At 57.1% G+C, this 14045-nt stretch overlaps 1 protein-coding gene across 2 annotated transcripts; it reads right to left on the bottom strand.

Moving 5' to 3' along the window:
* Positions 1–200: 200 nt before the first annotated feature.
* CDC25B (cell division cycle 25B) lies at positions 201–13697 on the bottom strand. 2 transcript variants are annotated; one of them, XM_012540541.3, is made up of 16 exons: positions 13364–13697; positions 11263–11375; positions 10337–10388; positions 7977–8015; positions 7748–7784; positions 6881–7003; positions 6671–6790; positions 6224–6367; positions 5440–5517; positions 4805–4987; positions 4190–4285; positions 3355–3417; positions 3083–3181; positions 2774–2904; positions 1688–1799; positions 201–1443 (listed from the first exon to the last, which is right to left on the bottom strand). In XM_012540541.3, exons 1-16 carry the CDS (start codon positions 13582–13584, stop codon positions 1303–1305), a joined length of 1752 nt encoding a protein of 583 aa, XP_012395995.2. In that variant the 5' UTR covers positions 13585–13697; the 3' UTR covers positions 201–1302. The 2 variants fall into 2 exon arrangements, with proteins under 2 accessions (XP_012395995.2, XP_031805608.1); XM_031949748.1 differs by having other exon boundaries at positions 6671–7003.
* Positions 13698–14045: the final 348 nt, after the last annotated feature.

Raw genomic sequence — 14045 nt, 5'->3', positions numbered from 1 at the left:
CCATCGGGCCTAGCTCTGTCTCTACCCAGTTGTCCTGGGGGCCTGTTTAACCCCCCCAGATCCCCTGGCAGAGGGCAGACTTCACCTCCACCCTGCCCACAACAGCAGCTCAGGGGGAGAATACCCTGCCCCCAATCCCTCCCCAGTGGCAGGTCCTGCAGGCTACCACCAAATGGTCGGCAAAAGAAAAAAACTTGATACTGTGCAAGTTTATGAAGTGCTTTTTAAACAAACAAAAAAAAGACATTTCCCACCCCTTTTATACCTTTAAAAATTATTTTTTAAAGCCAGGAGTGTACAGGGTGCCCCTTCTGGGCACAGTGGGGGAAGGTACCCCGAACCCGTGTCCATTTGGCCCTCCCTGGGATGGAAAACTTCAAACAGCAGCAATGGCTCACGGGTGGCTGGGGCGGGAAGGGGGGTCCAGGGCAGCCAATGGCCCTCGGAGAACGTTTTCAGAAAATAAATGAAATAGCCGCAAAGGCCGTGGGGGGGAGAACTCCCGCGTTCTCTTCACATGGAGGCCTTCCTCCAGGGCCAGGAAGGCTGGGGATCCCGCTTCCCAGGCCTGGGTGGTCCCCACCCACCAAACGTGCAGAACCAACATGTTTTTTGGATTCAGGACAGCACAAACTCTGAATCCAAGAAAATAAACTTATTGGGGGAAGGGGAGGGAGAAGCTTCAGCCCTCAATGTCCTTGGAGCTGGATCCCTTTTTCTCTCTCCCTGCCCCCCACCCTGGGCCTAAGCCGATTAAAAACCAGCTTCCTTTGGGCTCCCAACCCCAAATAACAAAAAGCAGGCCAAGGCCGGAAGGGAAAACACAAAAACCAGACAACACACAGAGCTCCAGGAGGAGCAGGGGGCCGGCCGGAGGGGAGGGAACCCTGAGGGGCCGCATGTCAGAGAGCCTCTGCCCGGGAGGGAGCCAGCTGAGCACCTTCTAAGATCTGGGACTGGCCCACGGTCCAGACGCAGAGTCCAGCGGGCACCGGAACCCCTGGGACTGGCACGGTGGGCAGCTGCTCCCCTCCCACCGAGGGGACGCAGCCTTGGTTGGAGCCCTCGGTTCAAGTCCAGCAAATAATTAAATAAACGGGTAAGAAGGGAGAGGTGGGGGCTTTTCCCCAGGAAATGCTGGAACTGGTTAAGAGGAAAAGGCCGCGTCCAGGAACCAGGCCGCCCACGCGGAGAGCGGGGAGACAGTCAAGTGTCGCTGGTCTTCCAGCCCGGGAAGGAGGAAGGGGCAAGGAGACACGAGGGAAACGGGTGGGGAAGTGGTCGAGTCTGCTCCCCGGGCCCTCAGAAGTCCTTCAGGCGGCTGTACATCTCCCGCTTGCTCCGCTCCCCCGACCAGGTCCTGCTCTTCAGGCGAAACCTCTTAAAGTCCTCCTTGAAGTCCTCGTGGTTCATGGGCCGGTAATCCTGGGGCTCGCAGAACGTCTGCATGGCAAGAGAAGGGGCCGTCAGCCCAAGCCCCGGCCTTCTGGCCGTTTGCCAAGGTCTCCCCTCCTCCCACCCTCGGGGGTGAGCTCCAGGAGAAGGGACGGTCTCCATGGCAATGGGTAAAGTTCTTCCTCCTCAGAGGGAGGGCAGAGCCCCCAGAGAGCTGAATAATTTACACCCTGGCTGTGGGCTGGAGGGGCCTTCTTCCCTCCAGCCCCGCTGGTTCCCCTGCAGCCCTTACCGTGAACTGGGGGAAGAAATCCTTGTAGCCCCCTTTGAGGATGTACATCTCGGGGTAGTACAGGTTTGGATAGTCGTTGGAGGCTCGGTCTCGCTCCCTGATAAAGCGGCACCTGGAAGGCAAAGGAGCAGAAGAGTTTCAGGCGCCAGAGCAAGAAGGGCCGAGAACGCCAGAGTCAAAAAGGTGAGCCGGGTCCACCCTGGTAGCCCTGGGGTAGCACCTCCCCACTCCGTGGTCTGCGCCACCATGGAAAGCATCAGTACGGCCTGTGGGGACCAGGGGGGCAGTGAGACACTGGCCAGAGAAATGGAGGGGCCGGGCCCGGGGCCTCATCTATGATGAAGGGCCTATCACATAGTAGGTGCTTTTTAAATAAACATTTATTGCTTACTGACTATTCTGTTTCTTAAATGCCCGAGCAAAAGGAGAAAAAGTCCAGTATTGTGTAAGCTGACAGCAATAACAAACTACTGACAACCACGTAAGTACTTTAAAGTTAACTTGAGGGATGACTCAATCATCACAACTGAGTCTCTGCTGGAGGGTATTGTTATTACTCCCCAATGTACAGAAATGAGACTCAGAAAAGCAGAGATCACTCATCAGCACATAGCACAGCGCCCGGAATGTGGTAGGTGCTTATTAAATGATTTTTTATAATTTTTTAAATTTAAATTTTATAAATTTATACAATTTATAAATCAAAGATCACTCATCAGCACACAGCACAGCGCCCAGAACATGATAGGTGCTTATTATTTTTATAATGCAATTTAAAAAAATTTTTATAAATGTATATAATTATATAAATCATATATAAAAATTCAAAATATAAATTATATGCTTATACAAATTGTAATAATTTTGATTTTTCATATAATTTTTAAGTTTTATATATTATATGCAATAAAAACATTAATATAAAAATTTATAAGTCTGTTGATTGACTAGAATCATAGTGGGAATTCCTTTTGCATACGGGTTGGACCCCACAAATCGAGGAGATGTCCCCAATGGACAGACCACAGCTGCCCTCCCTTCTTTTCTAAGCTCCAGCTCATGGTGAGGGATTGGAACAACACTTACATCCGAGGTCCTCGCTCAGAGGAGAATTCACAGTGGAAAATAAGAATAATTCTCTTGTCTTCACTGGGGAGGATGGGGTTCACCAGCAGGAAATTCTCGGCATCTTGTTCCAATGGAAGGTTCACCGCACCCTGAAGAAAGGCCCATTGGATCGGGGGAGTGAGTTTGGGGGCATCCTTCCCCCTAAAGCCCAGAACCTCCCCCCAGCTCATGACTACCTCCCCCTGCAGCAGGGAAGCCCCGGTCCCAGGTTCACAGTCTCCCCATCATCTCCCAAGCCCTTTCCCTGGGAATGGCCAGCCCCCTTACCTTGATGTGACCTCCCTCAAATTCATAGGGATATCTGCAATCCAGGATGACACACTTCTCGACAATATTGCTAAACTTGCCCGTTAGGACGGCCACCATCTGCGGAGGGGACAGAGGCCAGTCAGGGACGGGGCAGCCCGAGGCCGATCAGGGTCGGGGTGGTCAGGGACGGGGCGGTCAGTGTCAGCGAGGCCTGAGGCCGGTCAGGGACGGGGCAGCCTGAGGCCATCAGGGGCTCCTCCTCCCCACCCCGGCCGGCCGGCCCCACTCACCGTCTCTGGGGAGATGTACTTAAGGTCCTGGTGGCGTCCGTCAATGGTCTGCAGGAGAAAGGCCTGAGGAGAGAAGAAAGCCGGACGGCTTCAGGCGGGTCAGCACCGGCTCCATCCAGGCGAGCTGGGCAGGGCCAGCTCCTTCCCAGAGGGAGTGGCTTTGGGGGACACTCACCCCGCTCAAAGCCAGCCCCACCGTTACCAGTGGGAAGGGAAGGGAAGGGGGACAGATCCCAGCCTGGCACCCGAGCAAAGATTATTTCTAGAAGGCTCGAGGGGAGGAAGGGCAACCCGTGCTCCCAGGAGCCACAGGCGAGAAGGCAGGAGACAAGTGGACGAGGAAGGAGAAAGTGGGACAAGGGGAGACTCCAAATAACTGCAGGACAGTGGGCGGATACAGCGCCGGGCCCGAGTCAGGGAGACTCGTCTTCCCGAGGTCAAATCCAGCCTCAGACACCGAGCAGCTGGGTGGCTCTTCACCCCGCTTGCCTCAGTTTCCTCAACTGTAAAATGAGCCGATGGCCGACTGCTCCAGTATCTTTGCCAAGATTGTGATGGGATTGTGAAAGATGGACACAACATCCTTCTGGGTCTCAGTCCCCTGAGATCCCGTCCCTTCTAAATCTGACTCTTGTAAGAGGCCGTCGCTTATCCTTTGTAACTGTATCCCCCACACAGCTGGGTCCACAGACGGGCCCACATTAAAGGCTCACTGATGGAGCCCATAGCAACCAGGCTTGGAGATGTCCATCCCAGCTTCCTGAGGAGTCTCAGCTACTAGTGGGGACCCAGCAGGAAGGGAGCCCCCCAATCCAGGCCCCTCCCTCAGTGATACCTTAGAGTAATCCCCAATCAGCTCTCTGGGATCGTTGTCCAAGATGGTCTCAATTTCGTCATGACATAACGACCTGGAGCGGAGCAGTCGCGGTTTCTGAGAAGGAAAGGGGAGATGGTGGTTGAGACCAAGGGCGCGTGGGGGGGAGGGCCAAGGGTCAGGCTGTCTAGCACAAACATCTGCTTCCTTCCTGACAGGCACCCGGGGAAGCTGTGCCGGGCACCCCGGATGCTTGGGGCCTGGCTGAGGTGGGCAGACCCCCCCCCCCCCCCTCAGCTGCAAAGAGATTTCCTGGAAGGGGGGTGAGGGTGGGGGAAACTAGAGCAGCAGAGGGACCAGCTGCTTAAAAACCAAAACAAAAAACAGATCCGCAAAACCAGACACTTGCTCTCCTGCTTAGGGCCTAAATTCCAGTAAAACGCTGACCAAGCCTGCCTCAGTTCCATGAGCTGTAAAATGGGAATGCTCCAGGGCCAGTGACTTGGCCACACCCGCTTAGACTGGAAGCTCCTGGAGGACAAGGGCTACCTTCTGCCTTTCTTTGCCTGGTATACAGCAGGTGCTTAATAGATGCTGACGGCTGACCGACCCCCTCCCCACCGGGCAGCCACTCACCGGCTCCTCTTCGTTTTCCTCCAGGGCGGCAGTGGGGATCGTCACGCTCTTCCGGCGCTTGTTCTTGACTGGCGTGTCCTTGTCCCGGGGCCGCTCCAGCCGCTTGAGCACCGGCCGGATGGAGGTATTGGGCATGGAGGGGGAACGGAACAGCCGGCGGCACTTGCTGTGCATGACTAAGGACTGGGGGGGGGACGGGGAGGAGACATAAGACAAGAAGAACCGTCAGGGAGCACATCGCGCAACCCGCAAATCCTCACTAAAACCCACCGGAGGGACGGTGTCCTCCCAACCCTCTCCCCATTTCACAGAGTGGGAAACTGAGGCAGAGACGTGGCAAATCATTTATTAGGAGCTAAAAATCATGGCCAGCATCGGGAAAGCACTTTACACGTTTATCTGACTTTATCTCAGCAACCCTGGGAAAGAGGTGCCGTCCAATCACCCCCATTTTTCACAAACGAGAAGCCAAGGATTGAAAAATGGGGTCACAGACTAACCCCTTTCTCACCCCCAACCTTTCTTTATTTGCAAAATCGGATTTGGACTCGTGGCCTACAAGTCTAAGGCTGGTTCTGGGCCATAAGCCGTCCCCTCCTCCCGCAGCCCGGGTCCCAAGCCCGTCCTTGCCCTACCTGTTCACTTTCCTCTTCCTTCCTGACCAAGGGCGCGCTTATGAGGCTTTCCATCCCTGGGGGAACTTCTTCCTCGTTCTGCAAGAGATTCAAAAATAAAACAGGCTTTTTTAGGTCAAAGACAGAATAAAGTGTAGATTTATTTTGTATCCTGCAACTTTGCTAAAGTTGTGAATGGTTTCTAGTAGTTTTTTAGTTGATTCTCTAGGGTTTTCTAAGTAGGCCGTCGAATCATCTGCAGAGAGTGATCATTTGGTTTCCTCATGACCTTCTCCAATTTCTTTTTCTCTTTTTCTTCTCTTATTGCCAAAAATAACATTTCTAAGACAATATTGAATTGTATTGTGATTGGGGCAACCTTGTTTCACCCTGATCTTACTGGGAATGGTAGAACAGAATGAAAGAATGAAACAAGGAGGGAGAAAAGTCATATCATTATCAGCCAATGACCCCAGGACTAAGTGCTCCCACCTAGACTTTCAACAACTTTTGACTTTAAAGTCTTGCACGCAGCACGTTCGTTGGCACGTAAAACACTGAATGCAGCCAGGAACTGGTTGGTTTGGGACAGCATCAAAATTGAGTCCGTGGAGTTCTGCCTTTTCCATCACTTATCCTGACTCAGTTTCCCCAAAGGTGAAATTCCCTGCTTTTCCCGGACTCGATGGAAATGGGTTCTACCTTGGAGAATTTTACCTCCTGTCTCAAATTCTTCTCCAGGCACTGACACGAGCTCTGAGCTTGCCTCCCCCTGGAGGGTCCTTGACCCTGTAGGGCCTTTTACCTTTAGGTCATCTTCCAGGATGTCCATAAACCCGTCATCTCCATCATCACTGGCGTCATCTCCACTGGCAGAGCTCTGGTTCATGGAAAAGCGGCGCAAGGGCAGGGGACCTAAGTTCTCTTCCCTCTCTCCCGGAGAGAAACACTGGACAGATGTGAAGAAAGGTCAGTGGCGATCCCCGGGACAGGATGCGCCCTTCCCACCCTCCATGCTGTGTCTCAGTCCCAGCCACCCCATAAACATCTGCACCAAAGGGCTGCCCGTGGGCTATCTGCCATCTAGGGAGGTGGAGAAGGACAGGAGAAAAAACTTGGAACCCAACGGTGAATGATGGAAACTATCTCTGCGTTCGTTTTGAAAATAAAAAGCTTTAAAATAAAATTGTATCAAGAGGAAAAAAGGAGTATCTACATCGGTGTGGGAGGGACCCCCAAACCTCTTACGTACCATCAAATCAGGGGCCGAGTTTGGCCTCTGGGCAAAGGCCTCCCTCCGGCTGGCCCACTCGGCGGCGGCCGACCGGCTGTGGCCCGCTGGCCGGGAGGGCATCTTGAAGACAAACGTTTCCTGCAGAAGAAGCAGGACCACGTCAAACCTCCATGGGACGGCGCCGTGCCACGATCCCCCCGACCGTGGACTACGCGGGCCCCAGCTTACATTCTCCTTGTCTTCCCCACTGCTTGTGTCCAGCTGCACATCCCCCTTGCCCTTCCGGGGCGCATCCAGGTCTCTGGAGTTGGTGATATTCCTCAGGGCAGGGCTGGATCCCAGGAGTTTTGACTGATGGTGGAGCAAGAAGCAGGAGGGAGGGTTAGGGCCTGTTCTTAACCCACCTTCACACAGATTCTGAAGCCCAAATCCCATCCACCCCCCCCAAGATAGAGCATTATCAGGGACCCCTGGGATGCAAGGGGTTCTATGCCTTAGGAGGGACCCCTAGGATTCAAGGGGTCCTATACTTTAGGAGGGACCCCTGGGATTTGTGGGTCCTATGCCTTAGAAGGACCCCCAGGATTGTGCCTTAGGAAGAAGCCTTGGGATTTGAGGGGTCCTATATCTTAAGAGGGAACCCCCAGGATCTAAGGGGTCCTATGCCTTAGGAGGGACCCCCAGGATTATGCCTTAGGAGGCATCCTATACATTAGGAGGGACCCCTGGGATCCAAGGGGTCCTATACTTTTTAGAGACCCCCAAGTCTGAGGGCTGCTATGCCTTAGGAGGCAGCCCTGGGATCCGAGGGGTCCTATACTTTAGGGACCCCCAGGTTTGAGGGCTGCTATGCCTTAGGAGGGACCCCTGGGCCTGCCTGAGTTCACCAGCCCTGTTGGCTCATGCACATGGTCACTCCCCTTGGTCAGCAAGCCTGGGTGTGGAGCCTCCAGGAGCTCAGGCCTCTGGCCCTCCCACCGCAGAGGCTGCTTGACCCTCTCCAGAAAAGCCTTGCCCAGGGCTGGAGTGAAACCCTCAGGCTTCCCGCCCCTCCCCCTGGGAAGCCCAGACAAGCCTGCAAAAGGGGAAACTTACAGGCAAGGACTGGAAGCGTCTGATGGGGAGTCTCTCTCTGGGGGAGAAAGGGACGGAGAAGGAGGTGAGCAGAGACAGCTGACATAGAACCCTAGAAGCGCCCCTCCCCCCTGTGACCCATCTGCGGACAAGGGGCCCTCCCACTCAGGCCAGTGAGGAGTCGGGGGTCTCAGGGGGCCCCCGAGTAGTTGCCCCCGCGCCAACATCGGCCCCGGGACAGGACACTTACTCTCGGACCTGGCCGGCCTCCCGGATCGCCTCCTGAAACCTGCAAGGATCCAAAAGGACCAAACGTCACCAGGAGGAAGGGAAAGTGGAGGATGCCCGGGGACAATGGGTGGCAAGTGCCCTCTGGGGCTAAAGCTGCTCCCACAGGGCCAGGGGCAAGGTTGGGACCCCCGAGAGCTTCCTTGGCCGGGCAGGGACAGTGCCCGCCTCCCCAGGCTTCCATGGGAGCCACGAGGCCTTCGGCAAACCCCCGAGAGAGCCTGCTGTCCTGGAGCCAGCAGAAGGCAAGCCCCAGGACAGAGCAAGGTGGGGGGGCACCCACAGAGGGCAGGGGTCAGCCTTGGGGATGGCCCCCTGGGACACGGACGGGAGCCGTGGGTCCTGCTGGGGGCCGAATGGGTTGCCCTGGCGGGTAGAAAGCCTCCTTCGCTTTGGGATAAAGACCCCACTGTCGGATGGGATGGAAAGCAGAGGGGGAGTGGGGCAGGGGGATGGGACTCGGGCTGTGCGATCCCTTCAGCTCTACGATCCTGCTTAGTGACCAGCTGATGGCAGAGAACTGAATTCAAATCCTGCCTTGGACATTAGCTTGTGACCCAAGACCTCTCTCAGCCTCAGTTTCCTCATCTGTAAAATCACCAGCCAGAGCCAGGTGGCTCCATGGATAAAGCACAAGTCAGCAGACCCAAGTTCAAATCCAGCCTCAGGCAAGATGCGTGACCCTGGCCAAGTCACTTCACCCTGTGGCCTCAGTTTCCTCATCTGTAAAATGGGCTGGAGAAGGAAATGGCCAAAAAACCCCAAGTGGGTCCCAGCGAGTCGGGTGTGACTGACGGTGACCAAACAACCAATAGCGGGGCCCATTTCAAAGGGTCGCTGTGAAGGTCAGATATGATGGGAGGCAGAGGGCGCAGCTGGCCAGCCCTGGGGGGGAGAAGCATGGGGGAGGGGAAGGGGCACGGTGGGCAACGCGTCGACAAAAGCCCTTCACAAAACTTACAAGTGCTGCGGGCGTCACGTGGGAGCACGGCGTTTGGGGGGGCCAGCGGCCATCTTGGCCCATCTCTGCTCCCCCCCACAAACCCGACAAAGACGGGGCACAGAGGGGCCCGGGGAGCCCAAGACAGCCCCAGGCCGGACGGCCCAGTGGTCTGGGCTGTGCTGGGGGCAACAGTGCCCTGGGAGGGGAAGCAGCAGAGAAAGGCAACAAGAGAAGAGAAGGTGATTATCAGAGAAAGGGAAGGAAGGGAAGGAAGGGAAGGAGGACCCAGGGATCCCGCTAAAGGCTGGCCCGGGGGAGGTGGCAGGGAGGGGAGACAGCAGGGCTGGGCTTGGGGGCAGGGTCTCCGGGCTGCGTCGCCAGGGCGACAGACCCGCCGCCCCAGCCTTCCACCTGTATGCAAATGGGGACAGCTGGGCCCCTGCCTCGCAGGCCATATGGGCCTCCCTGAAAAGGCAGCTGGAGGCGCGGGCCTGGCCGCTGAATGCCCCGTGCCGGAGGGGGCGGGGCGGTGAGTGTGCCCAGACAATGAGGGGGAGGGGCGGGCCCATTTCCCCCCCCCCATCCCCCCGAATCCCCTCCGTCCCTTACTCCCGGGTCCCGCCCCTCGGCCAGGGCTGAAGAATTCTGACAGATGTGCCTTTGGAAGCTCCCGGGGGAGGGAGGACCACCGGCTCGGCGTGGCTGGGAGGGCCACCTGTCCCCGCTGGGCCATTGTGTCTGCCCCGAGAGACCCTCACACACTGCGGCCTGTCTGAGACCCAGCAACTGTCGCGGCAGGTGCAGGGACGGCCCGCGGGGTCTGGGTTACCCAGGCTCCTCGGCTCCGTCCTTGGGGCCCCACAGCTGTCACGACCCGTCTCTCCGGCCCCCCCAAAAGTCGTGGTCAGTGCTGTTCTCCCTTAGAAAGGTCCTTATTCACCCCCCCCATATACTCTCTTCATTCCCCTCCCCCAAGTTTCTATCCTTTTCTGATAAACAATAGAACTTTTTTGGGGGGGAGAGAAGAACAAACACTTCCTGTTGCCTGTAAACGGCCTCCCTCTTCTCCCCACCCCGTTTCCTGTTTTTAAATGAAGTCTAAGGTCAGGCTGGGCACCTTCCCCCAAAGGCCCTGGTGGCCAGGGCACCTCACAGGGCCCCGAGAGTGGGGGAGAGGGCCTCCCTCAGTCTCCCTCCCAGGGCCACAGCCTCCGGGATTCAGTTTCAAGTACTCGGTGGACGGCTGGCCGTCCCCTTCCCCCGCCCCTTCCCCAGGGGACGGACGGATGGACATCCCCGCTCTCCTTTTGAGGGTCCCCCTTTCCCCTCTCTTATATGTGGCACCCCCAAATCCCAGTGACGAGAAGCATTCTACTTACACATGGTCCATTGCCTGGGGGTCCACGGGGCTCGGGGAATCCATGGAGAGACCTGGGTTGGAGGGAAAAAAAAATCAAAGCTTAGCCCGGGGGTCGCCTCCTCATTGTCCTGTGACCTCCCATTCTCTTGGTTCTGGGCCGGGGGGAATTCCTTCCGCAGCCCCGAGCCAGGGGAAGGGCTCTCAGCCATGCAATCATTAACAATCCTCCTGATCTGGAAAATGGGGACACTAATGCTCTGCAATCAAAGGGCTGTGGGGGGAAAGCCTTGCAGAAAGCCCCCACTGCATTTGTTTTATTTTTTTTAAAAACCTATTATTTAATTTTTGGTTTAAAGGGGTGGGGGTGGGCTGGGAATCTGCTGAGTCATAAATAAGGGAACAGATAGAAGCTGCTCAAAGACACCAGTTTGGGGAGAAAGCTGAAGGAAGGAGCAGAAGATGAGGTCAATGGCTCCCTCTCTTTCCAGGGAGGCCCCTCACCTCGGGAAACTCAAGCTTATTAAAGTGGAACCCGGTGCTGGCCCCCCTGACATTGTAGCCAAGACTCTTGTGATTTCTACCTCATGGGGGTTTTCTAAGCCAGTTGCATCCTCTCCTCTATGATTTCAGAATCTCATATGGAATCAGAAGCTTAGATTTCAGGGAATGGACCCCGAGGCTACATCCAAGGTTCCAGGACAGCAAGCGTCAGAGCCGGGATTAGGACTCAAGACCCCAATCCCACCCTCTCCATCCATGTAGCCCACAAACTGCCTCCCACGGAATCCGAGACCAGATTCCCATTCTCCAGGCCCATGGCCCCCTTCCCCCCAACATAAATGTTTCCTCCCTCCCAGGATCAGGCTACTTACCTGCATCTGAGAATTCCCACAATACCCCTCCCTCCCCCCAATCTTTCCCTCCTCCCAGGGCCTGTACACTTACCCGCATCTGAGAATTCCGACGAATCCGAGTTCTCGGAAGATAAGGATTCCCGGGACAGTGAAACAATTCTGCTCCGGAAGACCAAGCTTGGCTTTTTTCTCTTGGGGGTCTCGCTGTCAAACAAAGGGGGGAGTGTGGTCAGAGGAGGCACCGTACCTTCCCTCACCGCAGGAGAGGTTACCCTGGTCCTGGACTCCTTGACCAAGAAAGCTTTGGATTCAAATCTTACCTCTAGGCTTGTCACCTTAAATGAGTGACCTCCCCCTCCTGGGGCCTCAGCTTCCTCAGCCAGAAAGTGAGGCTAGAGCTGGAGGCTCAAGCCTCTGGCAGGGTGCTGAGGGCTGGGAGACACCCCCCCCCGCCCCCCAAATGATTTGGTATCAAATAAAAGAAAACCCAGATTCTAGCCCCATCCTCCCCCAGGGTCAGGCTCTCTGAGCGTCACTCAGGCCACTTCCCTTTATCTCTAAGACTCCTCCTCTCACTCTCATGACAATTCTAGGAGCAGAGCCAGAGGAGGCCGGGGCAGGAACCTTAAAGGGGCTTCTGGCAGAGCCAAGTGTGAAGCCCGGGGCTCTATTCCAGTCTAGTCAGAGAAAATCCCAATAAAAATCCCTGCTAGGGAAGAAGACCTGTCAGGTTCCACACCTGTGCCCCCCAAAGCATCTTCTGGCTGCAACCTCCAACAATGACCTTCGCAGGGTTAAAAATAAATGTAACCAAATAAACCCAACAAAAATAAATGTACTGAAATAGATGTAACCCAGCGAGCAGTCATTCATTCAGGAGAAGTACTGTGCTCATTCAATGTCAACAGTGAAGCCATTTTTGCCCCCAAACCGGCTTTCATCCAGGAGTGGAAATGGGACTGTGGAGCCTGGGGGGGAGGGGAACTACCCCCCGGAGACCAATGTGGGGGGAGATGCCCCCCAAAGACCCAGCTCCCGCCTCCAAGGCCAGCCGGCCCGGCAATGCCGTCCAGCCCTAGCTCTACTCAAGCCCCCAGTTTTCCATGGACCTCCCCTGAGTCCTTCCCGGACCCCCCAAAACACCACGCGACCCCTTCCTCGGGGAGCTTCAGTTCTAGAAATGTGAGATTTTCCCGCCAGTGTGGAGCTATTACAGAAAGAGAAGTCCCGATTGCCTGTGTCTACATCCTGATGGGGGGAAAATCACTTCCCTCCTTAAGAGCTGGCTCCCCGGCAGCCTTTTTTACCGAGGTTTCCCGGACTGACCGGATGGTCCAGGCTCCTTCAGATTGAGGAAGGGGGAGATGGAGGGAGGTTAGATTAAAGGAAGAGCCCTCGAGTCTCAAGTTCAAATGCTCCCCGCCACTTATGGCCGGTGCCCCGGGGCTCCTCAGCTGTAACGGGAGGGGGGTTGCCTCGGGGGTCTCTTCCGCCTCTGACTCTGGGCCCAAGTCCCAAACCTGGCCACTGAATGCCTCCTTCCGACCCCCGACCCCCGGGTCCCGGCCAAAATGGCTACGTCCCGGTGGGCTCGCAGCTGAAACTAGGAGTGCTCCGGATTGCCGCGGACGGCGCAGCCCCCGGCCCGAGGTCAGGAGGGTAATTGCCGGCTCCCGGAGGAAGGGATTACATCTAAGAGCCCGGGAAGGGCTGCTGGAACTCAGAAGGGGGCAGCATGGCCTGCAGACGCAGGGTCTGGCGCTGGATGGAGACTCGGCCCAACCTCGTGCCTTAATTTACAAAGGAGGAAAAAGGAGGCTCCGGAAGGGTCTGGCTCCAATTCCATGGGAATGGCCCCTTTGCCAAATGGGCAAATCGTGGGGTTCTCCCCCCTCTGGATGCCCCCGAAAGGTCTCCGCTCTCATTTTCCTGCCTTCCCTAAAACAGCGGGCCGGGGTCTTAAGGCACCACGGGCCCGACCCGGAGCCGGCAGCGGGATCGCCCCCAGCCCGTACGAAATGCCCCCTCCTAGCTCTACGGGGCTCCCCAAGGGCTGCTCCCACAGGGAGTTTTGGCCAGACTGCGCTAACCTGCTCCAAGGCAGCCTCGCTCTCCAAGCCCAGGCGGGGGCCCGGGATCCCCCTCCCCAAGTCCTAGTGGGGACCCCCCCCCCTCACGCCACCGGTCCCTACCTCCCCAAGCCGGCGAGGTCGCTCATCGTTCGCGCCAGGGTGGTGACCGGGGAGGAGGCGGCCACGGGGTCCGGGGAGCAGAAGAGCCCCCGGGCCGTGGGCTGCAGCAGCCCGGCGGCGGCCAGCCGGCTTGGCCGCGGGGCTCCGAGCCGCTCCCGGCGCCCGGGGCTGCGGTCCGCCTCGGAGGGGGTGTCCCAGGGGGCCGGCGGCGGCTCCATCATCGAGGCGCGGGAGACGCTCGGGAGGCAGCAGGAGGAGGAAAGGGGAAGAGCGCGGAGCCCGGGCCGGCGCGACGCACCAGACGAATCCAGATGCGCCAGAGGTGGGACCGCGGGCCAGGCGCCTCCCCCCGCGCGCAGCCGAGGCCGAAACGGCAAGAGTGCGCAAGGCAGGACAATGAGGCCGGGAGGAGGAGGGAGGCTGGCGAGGCGAGATGCCCGAGCCCCTACAGGGCACAGGGAGGCAGAGGGGCTGGAGGGAGGGGCGGAGGGAGAGGGGGGAAAGAGGAGGAGAGGAAGAGGAGGAGGAGAGAAGGGAAAGGGAGGGGAGAGAGAAGGAAAGAGAAGGAGGAAAAAGAGGAGGAAAGGGAGGAGGAGGAGGGGCGGAGGGGCAGAGGGGCAGAGGGAGCAGAAGACGTCAGGACGCCGGGCTCCCACAAGCCGCGCAGCGATGTGCTGGCCCC

Source organism: Sarcophilus harrisii, chromosome 2, assembly GCF_902635505.1.
Source record: "Sarcophilus harrisii chromosome 2, mSarHar1.11, whole genome shotgun sequence".
In the NCBI taxonomy this organism is placed as follows: Eukaryota; Metazoa; Chordata; class Mammalia; order Dasyuromorphia; family Dasyuridae; genus Sarcophilus; species Sarcophilus harrisii.
The sequence above is the reverse complement of the archived record's forward strand: the minus strand, read 5'-3'. Positions and strand labels throughout refer to the sequence as shown.